At 37.2% G+C, this 24,009-nt stretch overlaps 1 protein-coding gene across 2 annotated transcripts in view; it reads left to right on the forward strand.

Moving 5' to 3' along the window:
- LOC135212764 (zinc-regulated GTPase metalloprotein activator 1-like) overlaps positions 1-12,972 on the forward strand; it is a 13,253-nt gene extending 281 nt beyond the window's left edge. Inside the window, exons 2-3 of one of the 2 annotated variants that reach the window (XM_064246530.1) lie at positions 6,951-7,181; positions 12,922-12,972. In XM_064246530.1, the coding sequence (XP_064102600.1) occupies positions 6,951-7,181; positions 12,922-12,965 (275 nt within the window). In that variant the 3' untranslated portion in view covers positions 12,966-12,972. Of the gene's footprint in view, positions 1-6,950; positions 7,182-8,454; positions 8,606-12,921 lie in introns of those variants that run through there. The other variant, XM_064246519.1, reaches the window with a different exon arrangement.
- The last annotated feature ends 11,037 nt before the right edge of the window (positions 12,973-24,009 follow it).

Genomic DNA, 24,009 nt, shown 5'->3' on the forward strand with positions numbered 1-24,009 from the left:
AGACAAAGTACTTGAAACTATCGTTATTTATTTGGCATGGAAGTCCAGAGTTATTAATGTTTGAGTTCGTATACCTAGGCAGGTGCATTAGATTCTTTTAGTAGGTATTGCCAGTAGGCCAGGAATGCCAATATAGGCTATCAAACTCTTAAGCCTGACCTAGGCTAAGCAGGTTACCCAAGGTTAGGGGGAAAAACCAGCGAATACCAACCCTTATCACGGTGGACAGGTCTTATTCACTCGCTATTTAAATGGTGAAACAAGAATACAATTACAACTCCAAGCATACCATTCAAAAGATTGAAGTTTCGTCAACATAATGTGATATATGAAAGCCCCATACGAACTAAAATAAGCATGTGACGCTCTTCGTAAAATATGTTTTCAAGGCAGTTTTGAAATCCAATATGGCGGCTACCGTGGGATGCACAGTTTTTTATCAGTGACGAAAATCATCTTTCCCAGCCTTCCCAGCAATCATTTGAACAATGTTAGCGTATATATGTAACGTTTATTGATCTTACTCAAGATTGCAGTTGTAATCAGCACAATAAAACAATATTTTGTTGCCTATATTAGTGAAAGTATGAAGCTTTTTATTCCCGGGGTCATGGTTTGAACTGAATTCATTCTTACCTTGTAATCGGTGGTTTTTATCCTTACTGCCATCGCAACTGAAACTCCACAGTGCTTATTTGATTGTTATTATACACATTTTGGTCTCAGTTCACTCCACATTGCACTTTAAACCCGTTGCTATTCCTGGTTCCTAAGCGCGCACGCCACAAACACAGTTACGAACAGCAGACGACGAAACTGCAAAGTTTTATTCCCTAAATTGTTTACTTTACTTGTTATTAGTTCAAATTTACTTTGTTAGTTTATTTTAAAAATTTTAATTTAATTCATGTATATTATCCCTTTTTTGCAACCAAATTACCCCGAAAAATTACAGATAGTTTTCTCAAACGGTAGATACAATCAAATGTTTCTAACGTTTTCGTACATCTGGCTGCCGAAAACCATAGAGGAACTGACTACGGATAAGTGAATTATATACATATTTTTTTTTTTTTTTTTTTGCTTTTGTTTTTGCTAGCACTTTTCATTGATTTCAGTCTATATTGGTATTTTGAATTTTTTTAATAACCGTATGCCAGAAATAAATGTAACCTTTAATGTTTGCATGCTAAGAATGGCAAAATCATCGTTGCCACATTAGTGGAGGCTTCACACATCGCCGTTTCATTATTATAAACTGTTTCCATGAATTCTAGTTGTCATAGTAATGCAATAATGATAAAATTGCTTTAATATTTATGTATACGTATATATACTTCAAATACATAGCCTAATTTCACCAATTTCAACGTTTTGTGTGTAGTCTTATACCCAGTTTGGAGGGTCAACACATACCGAATGGCAACAGAGAGAGAGAAAGAGAAAGGAAGGCGAAGAACGGAAGGAAGGGGTGGCGGTGGGGGTAGGGGGGGGAGAGGGTAGGTGGAGCTTTTTACGCGTGTTCGTATCCATTTCTGCATAATGGAGTTTTTGTCTCTTGGTACAAGGACAAGTGGCGTTATTCTTCACAATTAGTGATTCACGATACCCTTATAAATTACGGCACTGGGTGTAATGCACTATAGCAAAATCTCGTTCTGATACGAGTGTTCGTTACAGAAATAGGTATTGCCCAAAAACGTGCTTGCACTGTTGCTGAAACCCATTGTAGGTATGCTGCTTAGTTGTCAATCAAGTTTTTTGTAATAAAGTATTTTTTATAAGCTAGCTATTGAATAAATTTGTATTTTTCTCAATCAAAACATATGCCCCTCAATGGTAACTTTCCTCTTTTAACGACTTTCTGGTCATTGCAAATTCGGCCCCATACTTTCTTATGGTGCGAAAACAGAGGCGCAGGGACCGAAACGATTGTGTCACACTACGGCGATAATCCGGCAGTAAAACATCTTCATATATCCAAAACGTAAATAATAAAGATATATATGTGCATTACGATTATAACAATTACATGAATATCTGATAATCTGCATGAATAACTGGTAAACTGTTCTGCAAGAAAGTTGAGTAAAGCAATTATTTACAATAAGTATGAAAGTCAAGATGTCGTGACGTTATAATACAGGACTTAAAAGAACGTTCTAATTCCAAAATATAATTACTTAAATTTGAGTCAGAATCGAGTTACTTTTCCAATAACGAATATTTTCAAATTAATCATCATAAATATGTAAAATATTGATGTTTTACTATTTATTTAAAAAATATCGAAGTGCACTCTTCGTCGTCGTCTTCTACAAAACAGTTGTTTACTCGGTGAGGGAAAATTTTCCGATTGTAGTGATGAAAGTGCCCCAACGTCTGTGGGTACAAGTGGTGTGCGGATTTATCACAGGAAATGGTTAGTTTATTGACACAAGCGACTCCGTAAACATGTAGATGGCGTCAATCTTCTAAATACTTTGAGTTGTAAGTAAAAATGTTGAACGCGTTTTGGTGAGATTTGCACTACGTTTGACACCGTTTTCACTACCCTCTGTTTAAATCTTAAAATTTGGCCTTAATTTCTAACTTTGGAGAAAATACTTACTTCGAAAGGAGAGCAGAGGTCTTTAGCTCCGTTTCTCACCAACAACAAGTCGCGACTGATGCCTATCTCTGATGTCAGGACGCGTTATAATGTACTTTTTTGGGGATTGTCCACGCTGATTGTACATGGTCCACTCTGTACCCTGCGGTTTTTTACCCTATAGGCTACTTCTAGGTAGTATGGTAAAAGGTTAGTCTGCAGATTCGTCGGGCAGGCCTCGACCAAAGCGCAACCACCTTCCCGAAAATCGGAAATTATGGCCTTATTATGTGACTTAGGTGAAAAAACTTACTTCAAGATTAAAGTAGAAGTCTCAAGATGTTGCTTTGACAGACCAATGACAAGTATTCTGGGTTAGCCTATGGACGTGTTAAAGTACTTTTTTGGGAATGTGGTCATGCTATGCTAGAGGCCAGCCATTCGGTATTTAACCCTAACCTACAAGGTACTCTACAGCAAAAGTAGGACAATTTTTTAGGTAGTACCTCTAAGGACGACCCCCTCACAGAGGTAGGTATTGTTTATTGATAAGATTTTGGGTGTTTGAGAACAATGGACAAAAGTTCTGCTTATGAAAAGAAACCTAACCATTTCTAGAATGCTGTGGCCATTTCCACAGACCTTACATTTCTAACCTGATTCAGGGGGTGCTGTCCAGTCACCTGACCGGGTGGGTTTTTCATCCCTGTACCCAACTAAGTAATTTAAAGCATCAGAAATGTGGACTTAGCTTCTGCTCAGCCAGAGCATTTGTCTGCTCCCCCTTGTTTGGTAAACTACGTACCCCAAAATTTTTTGCTGAAACATAAAGAACAGGGTGTAGCTATATGATGCAGTATAGGTGAGATAATGTGAAAGTTATACCAAAATTATTTGAGAAATTTACCGTCTTTTGTTTAGTTGATACGTTCATCCTCAAGGGGATGATACTAAACATGGCATCCTGACGAGCATTTTTACGTCAACCCATGAACCAACTGTGATAAATTTCTCACATTATTTCAGTGAATGTTTCAAGTTAGCTCACCTGTACTGCAGCATAGAACCCTTTTTAACATTGTTCAGCCAAAACATTTCATTGAACAATAACTCCTTGTGGAGTTCTAGGTAACACAGAATTACTCAACTTTTAAACCTGATGTGGGCTGAATTGCATTTGATGGGAACAGGCTTTAATTCCTTTCAACATTCTTGAAGTTTTTAATGTTTTTATTGTGTAATCTTTTAGTAGTATTTCTTAAGTTAAAAGTTACTTTTGAACTCATGGTACGTACTAATTTAAGATTTAGCATGGCCTGTCATTTATGCAGTAGTTTTTTATAAGGTGTATGAATTTGATATTTCCTTCGATAAGGGGTGATTAGTCCATTAGGTAAAATCCTCCAAATTTTTTATTTAGTACTAGCACCACTTGTGTAAATGTGTATGTACAGTGGTACCTCGAGATACGAAAGGCTCAACTTATGAAAAACTCGAGATACGAAAGCTGACACAAAAATTTTTACTGCTCTACATACGAAAAGTTTTCAAGATACGAAAGGTTTCTGAAAGTCCGAGATTTGCCCGATAACAATTTTGAAACTCGCGCCGCGCGCCGCCATCTTAGTTCTAGTAGACTCGCCACCATCCTCCTGCTCTTCCATTGGTTCCTGATGCTAGCCAAGCCATGAGATCCTTCTCTCCTATTGGACAGCATCCCTCCCATCATGCATCTTACTTGGTGGCGTTCCTTCGCTCGGCCACTTTGCACCCGAAGCTTTATTGTACACATGCGGCATTCGTTCGGTCCAACGATTTCGTTTTGTATCGTAAATTCGTTAGTGATTTTGTTGTGCTACTTTATCGTGTTGTGAGAACCTAATTAGTATATGTACTACATACGTAACTTAATTACGTACAGTACACATTATAGTCATGGGTCCAAGAAAGTTCGCTGAAAGTTCACAGAAAGAAGAGAACATGGCTTTCTATGGAGATAATAAAAGAGTATGAAGCTGGCTTGCGGTTGAGTGTGATCGCTAAGGAATACGGCCGAAATCCGTCGACGATAGGCACCATCCTTAAGCAGAAGGAAGCCATCAAAGCAGCTACACCTTCCAAGGGCGTGACTATTTTGTCCAACAAGAGGAGCCATGTGCATAATGAAATGGAAAGGCTGCTTCTTGTATGGATCGAGGACAAAGAAATCAATGGCGATACGATAACCGAGACGGCAATCTGCCAGAAGGCCAGCGCTATTTTCGGCGATTTGATTGCCCAAGCCGAAGACGACGGCAGAGAGGGGACATCAACGGCAACCCCAGAGTTCAAGGCTTCTCATGGGTTGTTCGAAAAATTCCGTAAATGGACTGGCATCCATTCGGTGGTGAAGAAATTGAAATTACGTAAAGTATAAAAAAGTAAAAAGAAATGTAAAAATAAAAAAAAAGACAAAATAAATTTTATTTTCAGTTTTTTGTAAAGTTAGGTGTTACAGTTTTGTTAATGTGTTTTGTAAAGTTTAGTTTGTTTTTCTGACATTTTTTTATGTGTTTCGTAAAGTTAGTGTACGTATTTTCCGTTTTGTCCTCCTCCTCCTCTGCCGCCACTTTCGGAGATAGCCTCACTCGAAAGGTAAGCTTCCACATTTTACGTTACAGTAATAATATTTCTTGTACACTAATATACACTTTATTTACAGGTTTTGCATTTTTATTCTTAATTTAGGTATTGAATGGTCCAAATTGTTGTAGTATTTCATTGTTTATAGGTCAATTTAGCTTTATTATGAAATTTACTGGGGTGTTTTTGGAGGGCTTGGAACGGATTAGCCATTTTACATGTAAAATGTGGTCCAAGACACGAAAAACTCATGATACGAAAGGCGCCTTGGAACGGATTAATTTCGTATCTCGAAGTACTACTGTACTGTATTTAGAACCATCCTTGTGGACATGAACATGGAAACATAAATGGATGGTCAGTATCGTTATTTAAATATCTGATAAATTTTATTATCCCTTTTGTATTTGGCATATTAAGGAGACTTGGGGATAAAGCAAAAAATTCTTAATATAGAGAACTGGCAATGTAAACAAATACTCAAAGACTAATAATGATAGGTGACCACAGGACTGCCTGAAAACCAGACTTTCCTTAACCTAACCCAACCTAGGATTCCTTTTAGCATAAGGCTGAGAAGGATCATTAGATAGCAGTTTTTTTACCAATAAGGACCAACTACAAAATTAGATATGAAATGGATTTCTGATAGTAAGTCTTATTTTGGTCATTAATAGAAGAGAGTAGTTTTAAATTGTAAATTCTCTTGTAAGAGAAATTTGCTATGAGTATTAACCAGACATTTTATGAGGAAGTGAATAGTACAAGTATTTTAATATGAAAAGACCCCTGGGTTGTTCAACCTATTGTTCTTAACATGTCACCCTTTATAGCCTTTCATAGGGTTGCCATAGTGTAATCCGTTGAAGCTGTGCCATAGTATGGCTGCCCAGTGGGCTAATAGAGCCTGTGTGGAAGCTACCTTCAAATTGGTATACAGTCAGTTAGAGGTCTTTATATGTAGCACTTCTGTCACACTTAATGTTCATTTCAACCAGCTGGAGCACGAGAAGCGCTGGTTATATCTGGGCCATTAATCTAATAGGAGTCTGTCATAAGTTAACATTAAAAATCTTGGACATGTATTTAAAGCGTGCATTTGAACAGGAGTGATGACTCATTGGCACTTACAAAAAAATTTAGATTTGGAATGAGATGTGACTACTACATAATAGTAAATTTCATAGGTTGAAAATAAATTAGAAGATCATATTAAAAATAAATAAATTTTGTCATAAGGTATACTATATACTGGTTAAAGTACTGCACAGTAGTATTACATACTCTTAAAACAATTTTAGATCTCTGGCAAAATAGCAACAGCAAGTTAGGTGGTGTGCATTTTTTGAGTTTTGACTAATATGTAACAAATTTCATGCAGGTGGGGAATGGGCCATTGGATTTTTTTTTTTTTTTAGTAGAAAGAGCAGAATATTATGTAACTGAGGTGGTGAGTTGGTAGTAGTTTTTGTTTATATAGAATTAATGATTGAAGTGGTCTGGACAGGAATGAAAATGTATAGGAAACTGTAGTAGATATTAAAGTAGGAAAATAGTGACAGATAGGAAGTTCCACAAAATTATGGAGGAAAGACATACGTAAGTACCTGGACTAGGTGGGAATAATGAAAGAAATTGCAACAGATTAGTGTAGAGAACTTTTTATATTTCTAGCCACATAAAGGAAAAGCTAACAGTAATGTTATTTGTAGATTATTAATGATTTTGAATTTTGCAGCTTCTACTTCAGAGATGACAGGGGAAGAGGATATCCCAATGCTTGTAGAGGGGTTGGAATATGCAGTGAACCGAGAAGTACCTAATCTAGAGTCAATAGCAAACACACCACGTGTGCCAGTCACCATTCTAACTGGTTATCTTGGTGCTGGGAAAACGACTCTCCTGAATTACATTCTTACACAACAGCATAACAAAAGAATAGCTGTTATATTGAATGAATTTGGTGAAGGTAAGGTATGAGGGAAAGTACTTTTTTGCATGTTACATCATGTTGGCAACTTTCATTAACTATTTCTAAAATCTTGTCAAGATTGTGGTTATACTTGAACTCTTAAATTCTCTTAGTGATTATCATTGCTGTAAAAACAATTAGAGATCATGATATCTTTATATTTTGCTGAGCAGTGTTTAAAATACTTATTTTTGTTTTCAAATCTTCAGCTCTCAAGATTTAACTTCTTGGTTTTATATTACACTGTACAGCATATGAATGTGTTGATATGTCATATACAATCCATTATTTTATATAAACTCAAAATCCCATATGAGGTATTGATAATCCCAAAAAAGTGTACCCGTATTCTCCAATTACTGTAACTGGGTACCACTGGTTATCACATATGGACTCTTGTTTTGCATCTCCTTATGTTTGATGAAGAATCCCATTTTTGTTGTTGTGAGGAAGGATACGTTGAAGTGGAAGATTGTAAGTAGTACAGTGGAACCTCTGTTTTCATACGTAATCCATTCCTCAATGTCTCACGAAGTCCGAAATGTACAAAATCTGAAACAATAATTCCCACAAGGAATAATGTAAGCCAAAAATATTTTTTAAAAATTAATTTTTTAGCGAAAGAAGCACATTTTTTTACATACTGAAATGGATAAATAAGCATTTGACATCACTCTTACCATCATGGAAGACAGAGAAGAAGGGAGAGGGAGGAGGAGAGGTTATTGTTTGGAAAGGAAATCCCCCTCCAGGTATCAAGGAGCTATCTGGGGTTGCTTCTCCTCTTCATTTTTTACTGGGACTATCTGGGGGTACTTCCCCTCTTCATTTTTTACTGGCACTAGGACCAGCTTGAGAGTCCCTTGACCCCTGTGGCACAACAAAACTGTCCAGACACATTTGTAACTGGTGTGTCTTTAAAACTTGCCCAAAGTGAAAGAAGGCATTGTCCATTAAATTTAAACTGTTGGAAACACGGATTACATCTTTGTTGGGATGATAAATCTTCACAAAATTTTTTACATCACTCCACTTGCAAACATGTCCTCAATCACTGAAGTAGACACATTATATATGCCCATTCACTTTTTGAATTTTTCAAACTAGCCTCTGCTGGTCTTAAAATCACTAACAACAGCACTTCATGTAAGCATTTGCTTACTGAGTTGGCATACAACATCCTTGCTTTTCCACAAATTATTGCCTCCAACTCTTTTTATGAGTTTTTGCTTAAATTCTAGTGTTTCTTGCTTTTTTTTTTTTTTTACAGAAGGGTTGACACTTGGAGCTTTCTTTGCCCCCATGATTGCTTATTTAGCAGTTGCACTTGAATAAAAGAGCACAAAATGCAACAAACACAAAAGCAGAATGAGTCATGAGAGAACACGGGATGCTTTGCTTGAGGCTGAGTACAGGCCTAGTCACAAGGAGGGCCCTGAAAGGAGCATTTTCCAGGAATTGTACGAAAACCAAGGCATACGAAATCTGAGGTTTGACTGTATATGAAATGCAAGGCTGATGCACTTAATTTAGAATACAGTAATCTATAGTAGTGGTTCATTGTAGTTTATGCCAATAAGGTTAAGTGGACTTCAAGAATATTTAGTTTTATTCTCCTGCTTAAGCATTAGTTGTGTTGTTTATCCACTTTACTTTCTGTGCAAAGGGTTTATACTTTTTGTGTTACCTGTGTGTTTTGTATCATCACACATTTTTGCTGCCAGGTTTTGTTGATTCTTCATTATTTTATATTTTATGGTGTTTTGAGATTAAGATATGAGTCTCTAGTAATGCACATAGCCTCTGCTATGTTTCTTGGAAGATAGGGAAAAAAAGAATAGCAAAATTTTATGACATTTCTGGAGGGGAGGTTGTCACTTTCTGTCTTGCCAAGAATTTTTTGCATCAAGCTAACTGCTTCTCTCTGAATCATGTTGGAGGGTATCTGTGAGAGAGAATGGGGCTCTGGAGGATGACATGACAAGTACTGTTGAAGAAAGGTGCCTAGACACCAGTAAGGAAACTAGCTAAGTTTTCTAGGCCTCTACATTTATCTCTTTTTCACCCAGAAAGTGACAAGGAAAGAAGTCCATCGCAAAACTTGCCAAAATAATCCATATGTGATCCAGACAGCCTTCATGATGAAAAGCCCAGCTGTCATTCATATGTACTATTTGGCAAGAGAACTTATTGGTTTCCATTAACCTCAAAGGTGTTTAGTGTAATTTCCATATTGCAGCATAAGAAATTTCCTTCAGTATATTTAAATGGACATAGTTCATCAGTTGAGGACTTTTAATTTTTGTTGGTCTAGTGCTCTCGCCATGCTCACAAAACTCCTGACTCCAGTTGCCTTGTGAACCCATTTTGTCAAAACCCAATACATTAGATGTTTGGATGACAATTTGTTGGGGGGAGGGTTAGTTGTAAATCTTAAATAATTTGGCCAGTATTTTAAGGGAGACTATTGTTTCCTGAAAGAGTTGAATTTCATCATCTTTTAGGGAGATTCAGACCCCTTGCTTTCCCAAGTGATTTCCAGCCTGACAAGTTTTTTATTGTTAGATGAGTGAACAGCTTTCAGGAGATCCTGTGGGACATTCTCAAAGTTATCTCCTTTTGCAGCTGCTTGCTGAGAAGAGACAAGCAGTAGTAGGATCATTGACTGAAGTTTGCAAAGTACTGTATGTGGAATATATAGAGCCATCTATTCCATGGAGCCTGTTTGCAACTTCAAACTGTTGTAGGTAATATTTTTCAACCGATGTATCCATAAAGGTATCAGGAACCTTTATCCTCATATAACACAGCAGAAAGCCTTTGAGTATGGAAGAGCCAAATCACATATATGTATCTCCATAAGAGCTAAAGGCAATGTACCCGGGAGTGTAGATCCTCCAGTAATTTGTTGTAAGTAAAGAGTGAGTGTTGTGTGACAGTGAAAGCACCCTAACTCAACTGTTTAATTGTGAAGATACCGGGTCGCCAGCTCTGTGATCTCACCTTTCAGAGCCTTTATTTAGTGGGTGACATAAGAACTACTTCTGTTTTCTGAGCCATGCTAGCATATTGTGTTGTACAATAATAAACAGTCTTGCTAGTATATTGGATTTTACAGTGCCCTGTCACCAGTATTGTATTGTGATTTTGACTAAAATAAATAATATTCTTCATGAGTGGTTGTTGCAAAAGGTTGTTGCTAACTGTGAAGAATTAGGGTCATCCTCTAGTGAACTTGTTTGCAGCCTGCTCACAAAACCCAAGGTCTCGCAGCTCTACCTTGGATCTATTGTTATATAGATGCATATTTGTGATCTGAGATGTTCATGGAACAGTCATTACTCCAGTCATATTCTAGAATGTTCATTGAACGGTAATTACACTACTCCTTTCATGTTCTGGGATGTTCATGGGACAGTCATTACTCTGTCCATTCCTCTGGGATCTGTGGTTTGACAAGGTTATGACATCCAACATTGTGGCTTTGATTTTTATTGCCCCTTCTTATCATAAACCAACACCATTGAAAGTTTATGTAGCATTGTTTTATTTCATTAGGAATTGTTCACATTAGTAACCTATACATATTGTAATTAATCACTGTATTTACCTACTATAGGTAGGTGTATGCTTTATGTTCAAAGAGGAGGCATGGTTGTCAAGTTAAAAACTTTTCCATTATATTTGTTGGTCCCAGTTCTAGTAAATTAACCTCTAATTACCTAACTATTATTATCAGGCTTGTTTCCTCCCTGTTTTTTTAGTGTAGATGTGATTATGAGAATATTGGTTAAATTATTTTTTGCAATTTTTTCGTAACTTTTGTCATTGTTGTGCTTTGAGTCAGCTGTAATCTTACTGGTTGTTTAATCAAAGAGAGGAACCTAGGACATGGGAAGGTATATTAATTTCAGTCAAAAAGTTTTGTGAGATAGCTCCTATTCTCTTTTTGATGCGTGTGTTCAAGAATTCAGGTTACTGGTTATTTTTCATTGAACCACTGTTGGAATTAAAGATAATTTACCTTAATATGCAGGCATTCAATGGCTAGATGACTGGGAAAGTATTTTATTCTGCTGTAACTCTTTATATTGAAATCTACTTGTGGATGCAGATGATATTCTGTTGGAACTTAGATGCCAGGAAGCCAATGTGTAATACTATGTAAATGAAGTTTGCTGCTTTATTCCAGATATGAAACATCAGTTAATCATTGAGTTCTCTGAGGGAGATCAGTGTCATGACCTTTGTTTCATTTTGAAGTTTGTTATGTATTGCAAGAATTTGAAAGTTGCTCATGGTCACCTTCTAGCCATTCCAGTGCAGTACTATAACAAATATTCTGTTGACAGTTGTTCACATCATGAATTGTTTTTGTGTTGGTTATTATGTAGTGCATAATTTTCATAGAGAAAATTATTAAAACCTGGGAAGATATTAATCTTTGAAATATGTCATTTTTACATTCGTGATGTAACTCACAAGTCATAGATTATACTATTTTCACTATTAAATCATGCAGTATTATGGAGAATTACATTGGATGTTAGAAAGGTAAATAGAAGAAAATAAAATTTAGATTCATGTAACATTCAGTTTCAGTATTTTTTCCTATGCTTGGACAGAATTTCCCAGGAGCAGTGTCTGACATTGAAAGTTCATAAAATAAACAATGCACATCGCCAACTATTGACAAAAATATATTAAAAGTTTCCTGTGGCAATAGGAAATACGTATAGAAAACAGGAGTTAAATTGGGAGATAGAAGTAAGTAGGAATATTTTATGAATATGAACAAGTATTCTGGTGATTGTAAGAAGAATATATGGTAGTTAATCATGAGAATACCTGGGATGATCAGGGTGAAAGAAACTAGTTCTTCTTCCTTGTTTGCCAAAAATTCCTACTAGTCAGAATAGGCAAGCAGAGCAATATTTAAATGTAAAGGTGGCAAGTGGGGGTCAACACTGTTTGTTCATAACATGAATGATCTTAGGTTTCAGTGGTGACGTATATAGGTTTGAAGCTGAATGTATTGATGGACTTTGAGGGGATCAAGCTTGTGCATTCTCTCTGTTGAGTTTAATGTTATCATCTTGCAGTTTGTGACTGACCATTGTATTTTGAGTTAACTTTTTGAATGCTGTGTGCCTTAGTCCCAACTTGGGAGAATCCATCTGTACACAAAAGTGATGTTCACATAGGTTTAAGTGGAAAGATGGTTTTACCATAGTGTCTGCAATATGGATCTCTATGGTGGAAATAAAATTCATATTAGGTTATTCTTTCAGCATGTTAGTATATATTCATATTACATAATGTATTTTTTTTAATGGTTCTTATTATTATGGGTGCCCTAAAAGGTACCTCTCTATGTTTGTGTCATTTGGCTGGTTTTGAATTTTTGCTTGAATCTGACTGGCATCATTTGTAACTTTTTTGAAAAAATAAAAATATTTCATAATTTAAAAAAAATAGTAAAAAATCTAATCATCTTCACATTTTTTGTGAATTGTCAGTTTGTTGTCAAGGTGACTGTGTATGTGAGCGCTAAGTTGTGAGCATACACTTCCCACTTTGTAAGAGTACGTGTAGAATGTAGATCATTAACTACCTTAATCTAAGTCAGATGATGCTGGTTTCCTTACAGTAGTGGACAAGATTTAAGAGATGAAAACTTTTATATGAAAGGTTGAATCTTTCAAATAAATTGCTAATGTTCATATTATTATTTCAGGGAGCACTATGGAAAAAAGTTTGAACGTAGGTCAAGGGGGGTGATCTGTTTTGAAGAGTGGCTGGAGCTTCGGAATGGTTGTTTGTGCTGCTCAGTCAAGTAAGTTGATGTAATTGTTTTTGGTTATCATGTAATTTGATAGAAAACCACAGTATCCTTTCAAAATATTTTTATTTGTTTTAACAAAACATTTTTACATCTGTCATTTGCCTCTTTTGAGTCATAATTTAATTCTCATATCTTAAAGTAAGTGGAATGTAAAGAAAGGTGTAAATGAAACACTGAGTAGTTGAAAAATACACATGAGTAATATTATGTATTAGGTATGTGCTAATTGCTGGTGTGCTACTTGGAAATCTTTTATCTTGACTAGATATAAATATGACAAATACAATTAATTATTATTCAGACCAGCTGCCACTTGACATTATATCATATTAGATAATTTGTAATGGTACATTATCAGAGAATAACTAAAAACAATATGAAATTTGAAAGACATTTTATCATGATGATTAGGGAATCTGTTAAAATTCCAAAAGAAAACATTTAAAACACTAGAAACTATACATAATAAAAATTTGTTAAATTTTCATCCCGTTATAATAAAAGGAAATATAGCTCATAAATATGTCTTTGCATGTGATTGTAAGGTAGTAAGCCTGACTACTTAATCAAGATGCTTGGCTCTAGATCATATGTTGAGTACTTGGTGCAATGTACTTCATATACAGGCAGTCCCTGGGTTACGAAGGGGGTCCGTTCTTGAGACGCGTCGTAGCCGGAACATTGTCAAAAATCCTAAGAAAACCTTACTTTTAATGCTTTAGGTGCATTCAAAACTATGTGCTTTAGGTGCATTCAAAACTATGTAAACTGCATTCTTATTGCATTTTTCATCAAAAAACCTTTAGATATTGATTATTTTACATTTTTGGAGTCATATTTCATCTACCAGATCAGCGTTTGTAGGTGTCGTAACTCTGGAACATGGGTCGTAACCCTGGAACATGTGTCGTAACCCTGGAAATAATTTCTGATGAATATAATTGAAAAGCGTCGTAAGCCGAGACCGTCGTAACCCGGGGACGGCCGCCTGTATTTATTTTCTTATGAAATGCTGGTATAAGGTCATACATATCCTTATGAAACAATAGTGATAAGAGTTGATGCTCTTATTTGCTGGGGTGGCCAGTTGCTGGAAAAGTTTTTGTCTTCTGTAATCTCATTTAGTAAAGACTCTTGTCGTGAAGCAATAGGTTAACAGGGATCTGGTTGAAAGGACTAATATGAAGCAGTTTTTATTTTAGTTTAATTTTTTTTTTCATGAGGTATGTGGTTTAAAGTTAGTAATTTGCAGGTCTTGTCATTTGTGCAGTATCCTTTATATACTGTATTTAAATATGAACGTATTTGTAGAGTACATTGTTTAAAGTTGTACTATTCAACTGTGTAGGGTAAGTCTAAATAATAGTAGTTTTACAGTTGGATGCTACCCTAAATTGTGACAAATCATGATAACTTAGCAGTACAGTGGGCCCCCCGTATTCGCGTTCTCCGGATTCGCGGACTCACACATTCGAGGATTTCTCTCGGGAACGTTTTGCCGCATTATTCGTGGAAAATTCGCGCATTTGCGGTATTTTTCTATGAGAAATATCCACAAATTAAACCTTGTTTTTTTTTTTTTTTTTTTTTTTTTTTTTTTTTTTTTTTATCAATTTCATCATAAAATGCACTTTTTGTGATAAAACTATTAAAAAAACCAAGTATGAAAATTTTTAGTGGCTTTTCTTGAGTTTTAACTAACAAAATAGGCTGTTTTTAGCATTTTTATAGGGGTTCCAAAACATTCGCGGGTTCTAACTATTCCGGTGGGTTTCTGGTAAGCATCCCCCCCCCCCGCGAATACGTGGGGACCACTGTACTTACATATAATTTATATGAAATGGAGACATATACAGCGGATTTCTCATGGACCATCTTCTCATTATTCGCTGGAAATTTGCCTATTTGCAGCATTTTTTCTGAGTATCCACAAATTCTGTTTTTTTTTTTTTTTTCTGATCAATTTCATCATAAAATGCACTTTTTGTGATAAAACTATTAAAAAACCAGATATGAAAAATGTTTAGTTGGTTTTTTTGAGTTTTAGCTAAAAGAATAGGCCGTTTTAAGCCTTTTTGTAGGGGTTCCAATTGTTCGTGGGTTCTAGCTATTCGGCAGGGAGGGATTTGTCTGGTACACATCCACTGAATACAGGCAACCACTGTAAGTCCTATATTTCCAACTGAGAAAGAGTTGGTAATGTAATTGATTCATCACTGCAGTGTTGTGTCTTTTCTCATACAAAAGCTAATTTTAGTAACTTGGTGTTTGTACTTTCATTAACTAAACTATGTGGTTCTTATAATAACAGGATGTTGTATTCGTTTTATGTATGTGTTATAAGATATTTGTGGGTCCTAACTTGGCACATTTTTGTCATAAACCTTACTTTTCCATTTGATGTAAACTCTCTTAAGCTTTTTGAACTTTTTCTCGTTTATAAATTTTGTACAAATACTTTACAGATATTTAATTTTCATTAAGTATCAAACCAGTGTTCAAAGTTGAAATTCTTTAATGTCCTGTTTCTTATCATATTATGTTGTGGTGTTTATAACAGTTGTGTGAGCAACAGCAGTAACAGTGTATATGAATGCTTGGTATTCCACCTCTGTACTTAATTCTTATTTCATTTGTCTCATATGGTAAGAGTACTACGGCAATCACTATTTGTTTTGTTGGAGCAGTTTTTCTCTTACCAGTAAACCAGTATTTATACCTATTTTACTTGTCTGTTGCTAGAAAACTCAGCTCGGTGGTATTAAAAACTTGACCAGACAGGTTTATGTTTATTTCAGTTATTTATGTAGAATGCTGAAGAGCTTCAAGTCACCTCTTACCTAAATAGCAACTAGGCATATAGCTCCCCCAATTGCTCGTTATGCATTAAGTAGCATACTTTGCTTATGTAAGTGATACTTATTCATTCTCCTTATATCTACTATATTTGATGAGACACTGGAGGGATGATTGTGATGATTTTTTAAAACTATTGATCTCATCGTTGACTTTATTGATCCCAGTTTAAGCAGAAATTCTGAAGCTGCAAGTCACTTTCCACAACGTCAAGTCTTGAGAGTGAATTTTGGGTCCTGTCAAAGAAAGTTTTGTTTTATGAATGCTCTCCTGCTTCTTTCATGATGTTGCCCTCATTCATTTATGTAGTCGATGATAAGGATGTCATAGTTTGGGACTGTCATTGTTCTTACCCAGGGCTCCAGAAGACAGATCAACCAATTACAAAGAGTTCTTTCATATATTGCACAGTGCTTGAACATAAATGATTAACCTAGGCACTACAGTATGTCTTAATCACAAAGATATGACAACAGCATATGTCTGTGCCATCTCCATTGCACTTTGGTCTGTCCCTGAGTTCACTGGTCCCCAGGTTCAGCTCTGGAAATTGCGTTTGACTACGCATTTTTTATCACACTATACAAGTCAAGCTAAGTACTTAGTTTTGAAACCTAGTGAAAAGTTAGTTTCTTAAAATTTCAACAAGATGGCTTATGCAGTATTTGTTAATTTGGGAGCGAGTAAATGTCTTGCGAGGTGAGAAGTTAGGAGTAGATCGCGCTACGCTGTAATTGCCATGCTGTTTTTTTTTCTTTATTTAACAAGGTGGGAATCAGCATTAAAGCAATAATAATAGACAGTTTTAATATTGAAACTTATTACACAGTGCCCTGTTTACATTGATAGATAATTTGAAGTTACCTAAGGGTTAACCAGGTTAACCTAACTTCTTGTTTACAAAAAAGATGTGATTGTAGATCTCAGTTTTGCTTGACTTATGACCTTGGTGTTTACTAATGACTATTATTTCCTTTGTAGTATATAGTCAAACTAACTGGTTTTGTGATATCGACAATCCCCCAGTTATCCTTAATATCGGGGTTCTTTCCAGTGTTCAAGGAATGCATATTCACGTGGATCTACTTCCAACGGGTATTACTCCACCGTAGTGACATCACAGGTGTTGAGAATTGATAGTGATGTTTGTATTTTTTGTATTTTTCCTAGGAATACAAAAGTCTTTTTTGTAATGGTTGAGCTTTGCCAAACATTTCAAAATCTTAAAGGTGCATTTTGATATGATAATTCTAATAATTATTGATTTTATTATGTGTCAACTATGTAGCCAATCGCTGAGGCTTCATTACCTTTACCTGGTTCTTGGGAATAGACTGGGTAATCATAGGTTATGAAATGTGAAGTAATATACAGTACGTATAGATATCCATTTAGTTTTGTCTTAGTTGAGAAGTATTTCTGAGTAAATACGTTAGGTAATGTTACTGTAGTAATTGTGAAATAATGTTTTTTTAATACATTAGTACTATTTTATGGACATGACCCATTGATCATGTTTTCTTACATAGGCCTGGGTTAATGTGAAGTTTTTTGCAGCTCATACAGTGATTGGTAGCTAATACTAGGTAGTTTTATTGAGCACATGTTCCTTTTATCACTACTGGCACTATCATGCAGGATTACCCATGCCACAGCGAATTGCTCAATCTGCTTTTTGTTTGTGGAAATGGCTCATAATTACCTTCCATGAGCCAGGCCCAGAAGGAATAAAGAAGAATTTGGTTGCTGGCTGGACATGTGTGAAAAATGCCATATGCCTTTAGTAGGAAGTTGTAGTGATGGAAGAGAGTTTTGATGCTGTCTGTATGAGTTATAGATTTCAATAGAAGTTTTGGCAGAACCAGGGCAGTGTGTTTCCATCCCTCTACAAGCAGAATCTACATTTTGGCCATACTCCAAAAGCTGTGTATTCCAGGAACTCCCACTTCAACTCCTCTGATGGAGACAAAGAGTCTCTACTTGTGAGAGGAAGTCACTGATACCTGACATGAAGTAGATATAGCCACTGGAATTTTCCTTACTGAATCCAGGAGATATAGGAAATAGTCTTCTGCTTTACATGCGGCAGATACTTCAAATGAAAATCTTGCCTTTCACAAACAACAATCATGTATTGAAGGATCTGATAGGGTCCACCCAACCCATCTAAAGTGTCTGTACCTTCTAGGGGGTAGTGATAATAGTATCCTGAACTTCTATACTGCCAGGTAGAGTTGATGCAACTACCTGGCTCAATCAGTTCATGCAGGCTTGTTTAATAAGAAAATTCTGCTTGCTATAATTTCTATACTGCTAGGCATCATGATACGACTGCTTTAGCTGAATTAGTTCGTGCAGGCTTCCCTGATAGGGAATTCAGCTTGCTGTGCACTCTATAATGTCTGGCAGTGGTGATACGATTGCTTGGTAGAATCAGTTCATGCAGCCTTCCCTGATGGAAAAAAAGTCTGCTTGCTCTACTTTCTATACTGCCAGGCAGTGATTATACAACTGCCTTGGCTCATCAGTTCATGCAGGTTCCCAGATGGGAAAATTCCACTTGCAGTTCTAGAATTCTGGGAGGAAATCATGAACAGTATCAAGGATGACCCTAAGAGAGAATAACTCCTTTGAGGACTCACTTGCTACTGAGCCTCAGCATAGAGATGCTATCCATTCCATGATTCCCATGAAGAATTCAAGTGTTCTGGATGTGGAATCGGGTATGATACATATAAATTTCTGATCCTTTTAACTAGACGATTAAGAGGCTGCACACAATCTGCCCAGGGAGAGATAGAACTCTCACCAAAAGTCTTAGATCATGGGAACAAGATAATAAAAAATCCTAAGCCCAAATAGAAGCTGAATCAGCTGTTTGGATACCCCATGGAAATCAGAATGGATAATAAGAGACAGCCTATTCTCTCCCAGACTGGTAACAGTTGAGACTAGGTTGGACAATAAAACTTCAAATCAGAATGTTGTATAGGCACTAATATCTGCCCTTGAGAATGATATTGAACCCTTGGCGAGACACCTGATTGAGCATCCTTTCAACAGATGGAAAATACCTCATTAATGAAAGAAAAACTGATTGAGGCTTAGCATATAAAATTTTGGGAACAATTGGTCTTTCCCAATACTGAATGGTGCTCGGTCCCTCCTTTAGTAGGAATTCAGAAACCACTGAGGGAGATTTTTATCCTGCTTGATAATATAGCAATGAAAGCCAAATAGAAGCAACCATATTACCTAATGAAAGCCATAGTAGCAATTTTTCTCCAGTTTAATGGAAAATATAGTTTAACAACAATTTTACAGAACCAATAGCCACTCTAGTAAGCATCAGCTTACTGTCTTCAGTTTTGAAACAATCATTCAAGTGAAGAAGGAATTTCAGAATTTTGTGATGACTAGGAGTAAACTGAAAGAGATGGCGGAAAAAAGGCTAAGAAGCAAGAAAACAAGGGAGGAACTCAACGAGAAATACAAAGTACAAGAAAGGGGACTAAACAACACAATAGTAGATGTAAAACAGAGGCTTAAGGCCAAACAGCATAAGATCCAACGGTACATGAACAGGAATAAGATGCCAACAGAAAAAAACAAACTATTCGGACCAACCAGAAAAGATCTATACAGCCAACTTAGAGGGGAAGACAATCATCCAGAAATTCCTGAAGCCGAACCAAGTAAGAGACTCTGGGAAAACATATGGAGTAATCCGGTATCACACAACAAACATGCAACATGGCTCCAGGAAGTCAAGGAAAAAGAAACAGGGAGAATAAAACAAAGATTCACAGAGATCACAACAGACACAGTCAGACACCAACTAAAGAAAATGCCAAACTGGAAAGCCCCCCCAGGTCCCGATGAAGTCATGGATACTGGCTCAAAAACTTCAAGGCCCTACACCCACGAATAGCAGAACAACTCCAGCATTGTATCTCAAATCACCATGCACCCAAATGGATGACCACAGGAAGAACATCCTTAGTACAAAAAGACAAGAGTAACGGGAAATATAGCCAGTAACTACAGGCCTGTCACCTGACTACCAATAATGTGGAAGTTACTTACAGGTATCATCAGTGAAAGGCTATACAATTAACCTAGAGGAGACAAACACCATCCCCCACCAACAGATAAAGGCTGCAAGAAGGAAGTGTAGGGGCACAAAGACTAGCTCATGATAGACAAAATGGTAATGAAGAACAGTAGGAGAAGGAAAACCAACCTAAGCATGGCATGGATAGACTATAAGAAAGCCTTCGACATGATACCACACACATGGCTAATAGAATGCCTGAATGAAAATATATGGGGCAGAGGAAAACACCATCAGCTTCCTCAAAATACAATGCGCAACTGGAATACAATACTTACAAGCTCTGGAATAAGACTAGCAGAGGTTAATATCAGGAGAGGGATCTTCCAGGGCGACTCACTGTCCCCACTACTCTTCGTAGTAGCCATGATTCCCATGACAAAAGTACTACAGAAGATGGATGCTGGGTACCAACTCAAGAAAAGAGGCAACAGAATCAACCATCTGATGTTCATGGACGACATCAAGCTGTATGGTAAAAGCATCAAGGAAATAGATACCCTAATCCAGACTGTAAGGATTGTATCTGGGGACATCAGGATGGAGTTTGGAATAGAAAAATGCACCTTAGTCAACATACAAAAAGGCAAAGTAACGAGAACTGAAGGGATAAAGCTACCAGATGGGAGCAACATCAAACACATAGATGAGACTGGATACAAATACCTGGGAATAATGGAAGGAGGGGATATAAAACACCAAGAGATGAAGGACACATCAGGAGAGAATATATGCAGAGACTCAAGGCGATACTCAAGTCAAAACTCACCGCCAGAAATATGATAAAAGCCATAAACCACATGGGCAGTGCCAGTAATCAGATACGCGCAGGAATAGTGGAATGGACGAAGGCAGAACTCCGCAGCATAGATCAGAAAACCAGGAAACATAAGAATACACAAAGCACTACACCCAAGAGCAAATACGGACAGACTATACATAACACGAAAGGAAGGAGGGAGAGGAGGACTACTAAGTATAGAGGACTGCCGTCAACACCAAGAACAGAGCACTGGGGCAATATCTGAAAACCAGTGAAGACGAGTGGCTAAAGAGTGCCATGGGAAGAAGGACCTAATAAAAGTAGACGAAGACCCAGAAATATACAGAGACAGGAGAATGACAGACAGAACAGAGGACTGGTACAAACAAACCAATGCACGGACAATACATGAGACAGACTAAAGAACTAGCCAGCGATGACACATGGCAATGGCTACAGAGGGGAGAGCTAAAGAAGGAAACTGAAGGAATGATAACAGCGGCACAAGATCAGGCCCTAAGAACCAGATATGTTCAAAAGAACGATAGATGGAAATAACATCTCTCCCATATGTAGGAAGTGCAATACGAAAAATGAAACCATAAACCACATAGCAAGCGAATGCCCGGCACTTGCACAGAACCAGTACAAAAAGAGGCATGATTCAGTGGCAAAAGCCCTCCACTGGAGCCATGTGCAAGAACATCAGCTACCTTGCAGTAATAAGTGGTACGAGCACCAACCTGAAGAATGATAAAAAACGATCAGGCAAAGATCTTCTGGGACTATGGTATCAGGACGGATAGGGTGATACGTGCAAAGACCAGACGTGACGTTGATTGACAAAGTCAAGAGGAAAGTATCACTCATTGATGTCGCAATACCATGGGACACCAGAGTTGAAGAGAAAGAGAGGGAAAAAAATGGATAAGTATCAAGATCTGAAAATAATCATAGGAGCACTAGGCACGATCCCAAGATCCCTGAAAAGGAATCTAGAAAAAAAAACTAGAGGCTGAAGTAGCTCCGGGCCTCATGCAGAAGAGTGTGATCCTAGAAACGGCACACAGAGTAAGAAAGGATGGAGTCCTAAGGAGGCAGGATGCAACCCGGAACCCCACACTATAAATACCACCCAGTCGAATCGGAGGACTGTGATAGAGCAAAAAAAAAAAAAAGAAAGAAAAAAAAATAATATCCTTTATTTCAGCTCAGGCCCATATACATGGAATATACAAAATGCAGACAGTAACATTACATATAATGTAATGTAGTACATGAGACAACATGATAAAAAAAAATTAATACTAATTGGCACTTATCCACCAAATAGCTGAGGTAGCATAAAAGATAGTAATCATAATACTGGTAATAACAGTAGTAATATTGGTGAGAAAAAAAAATGCATTGAGAGTTATAACAGTTAGTGCACAGATTATATAACTTAAATTTCATCTAGAGACCTTTGGTGGTTACAGTAGTCAGGTCCAGAGAGCTAAATATGAAAATTGAATGTAAAAAAAACTTTAACTTGATAGTATTCACAGTAATAAGGAAAAAGTAAAATAACAACAATAAATATAATAATAATGACAGAATCTGCAGATGACATCTTGCCAATACAGAGATTAAGTCCTTTAGGGGACAAAGGCCTCATTTTCCCATCTTTCCCACAATTTAAGTCTTCTTGGTTCACTCCTTAGGATGCTTTGTATGAGCAAGTTGCTGCTGTTTCTCACTCGGGTTACCAGACTGGACATTGTTCGCCTTACAATGATTTTTAAATTGTCCAGGTGGTTTTCTATGAACATCTGTGTGGCGGAGTGGTAGCGGGGATTGTTTGTGAGGCGTCTCAAAATGTCATGATGCACAACAGTGATACGTCTCATGGTCTCTCAGGTATAGTTCGTCCAGAGGGAGCGCCCATAGATACCGTAGCAGTACGAGCGGAAGAGCAGCAGTTTCACGTCTCGGTGACAGAAGGCAAACCTCATTGCAATCATGTTGCCAGTTGCACATAGCTTACGATGCCTCTGTTCAATGTCTGCCGTATCTTTTAGGTCGTTGGTGATAATGTGACCCAAATACGGAAATTGGTGCACAAATTCCAGCCAATGGTTTTCGAGGAAAATTTGTGGTTCTGCAATTTGCTTAAGCGATCTCGGGAGCAGCGACATGCACTGGGTCTTGGTTTCGTTGTAAATTATATCAAATTCCTCTGCATGTTGGTGGCAAGTGTCGATGAGTCGTTGGAGGCCGTGCACTGATGGGGAAATCAGAACCATATCATCGGCGTAACAGAGGTTGTTTATAGTTGTTTCATTGACAGTGCATCCGATTGGGAGTGAGTTCAATTTGACATTCAAGCATCTGTGTACATATTAAACAAGTATGGAGAGAGGATGCCCCCTTGCCGAAGCCCGTTTAGGGAGCCGAAGGTGTACGATAATACGTTACCCCATTTGACACAGAATTGCTGTGTGGAGAACCAGCAATGCCAATTAGATATAGGGGTGTGCCTCTTTCATGCAGCCTCAGGAAGAGCTTCAGGTAGAAAACTGTCAAATGCTTTTCTCACATCCACAAAACAAAGGAAAACAGGAGAGGCTGATGATAGGTAGTAGTTCAGCAATTCTTTCAGTATGTAGATGCAGTTGTCGGTTGAGTGGTTTGTTTCTTTAAACCTGAGCTGGTTGTCAGTGGTGTGTAGAAAGGGGAGAAGTCTCACTAGAAGAACCGACTCAAGTATCTTCGATGCCATCGTTGTGATTGCAATCGGCCATTAGTTGCCAGGGTCAGCTGCATCCTTTAGCCGTTTTTGTTTTTTTGATTAAATGGTTATACAAGTGAACTAAGAGTAGGGAGTCTGAAAGAAACTGGTGAATTATGCATGCATTGAATAGGGCAGCTAGCAAAATGTAAATTATCGGATGGCAGAATTTGAAAGCCTCTGCGGGAAGACCTTCACAGCCGGGCGATTTATTATTAGGTAGGCTGTTTATGGCATTGCTGATGTTACCTGGCCATTTGTCTCCACCATCCCTGTATCTTGGAGTGTTACAAAGTAATGAGCAACCTTTTTCCTACTGTTTGAGAGAAAAAAACTCCCATTTGACTTGGCTAACCCAGCAATTTGGGACCCCTACAAGAAAAATCTCTGGGACAGCTATAGATGAATTGCATGCTAGGCTCCACCAAATTAAAGAGCTTTCAATATCTTCCAGAACAATGTTCACTGCAGTAGCCA

The sequence above is a fragment of the Macrobrachium nipponense genome, chromosome 19 (assembly GCF_015104395.2).
Source record: "Macrobrachium nipponense isolate FS-2020 chromosome 19, ASM1510439v2, whole genome shotgun sequence".
Lineage (NCBI taxonomy): Eukaryota > Metazoa > Arthropoda > Malacostraca > Decapoda > Palaemonidae > Macrobrachium > Macrobrachium nipponense.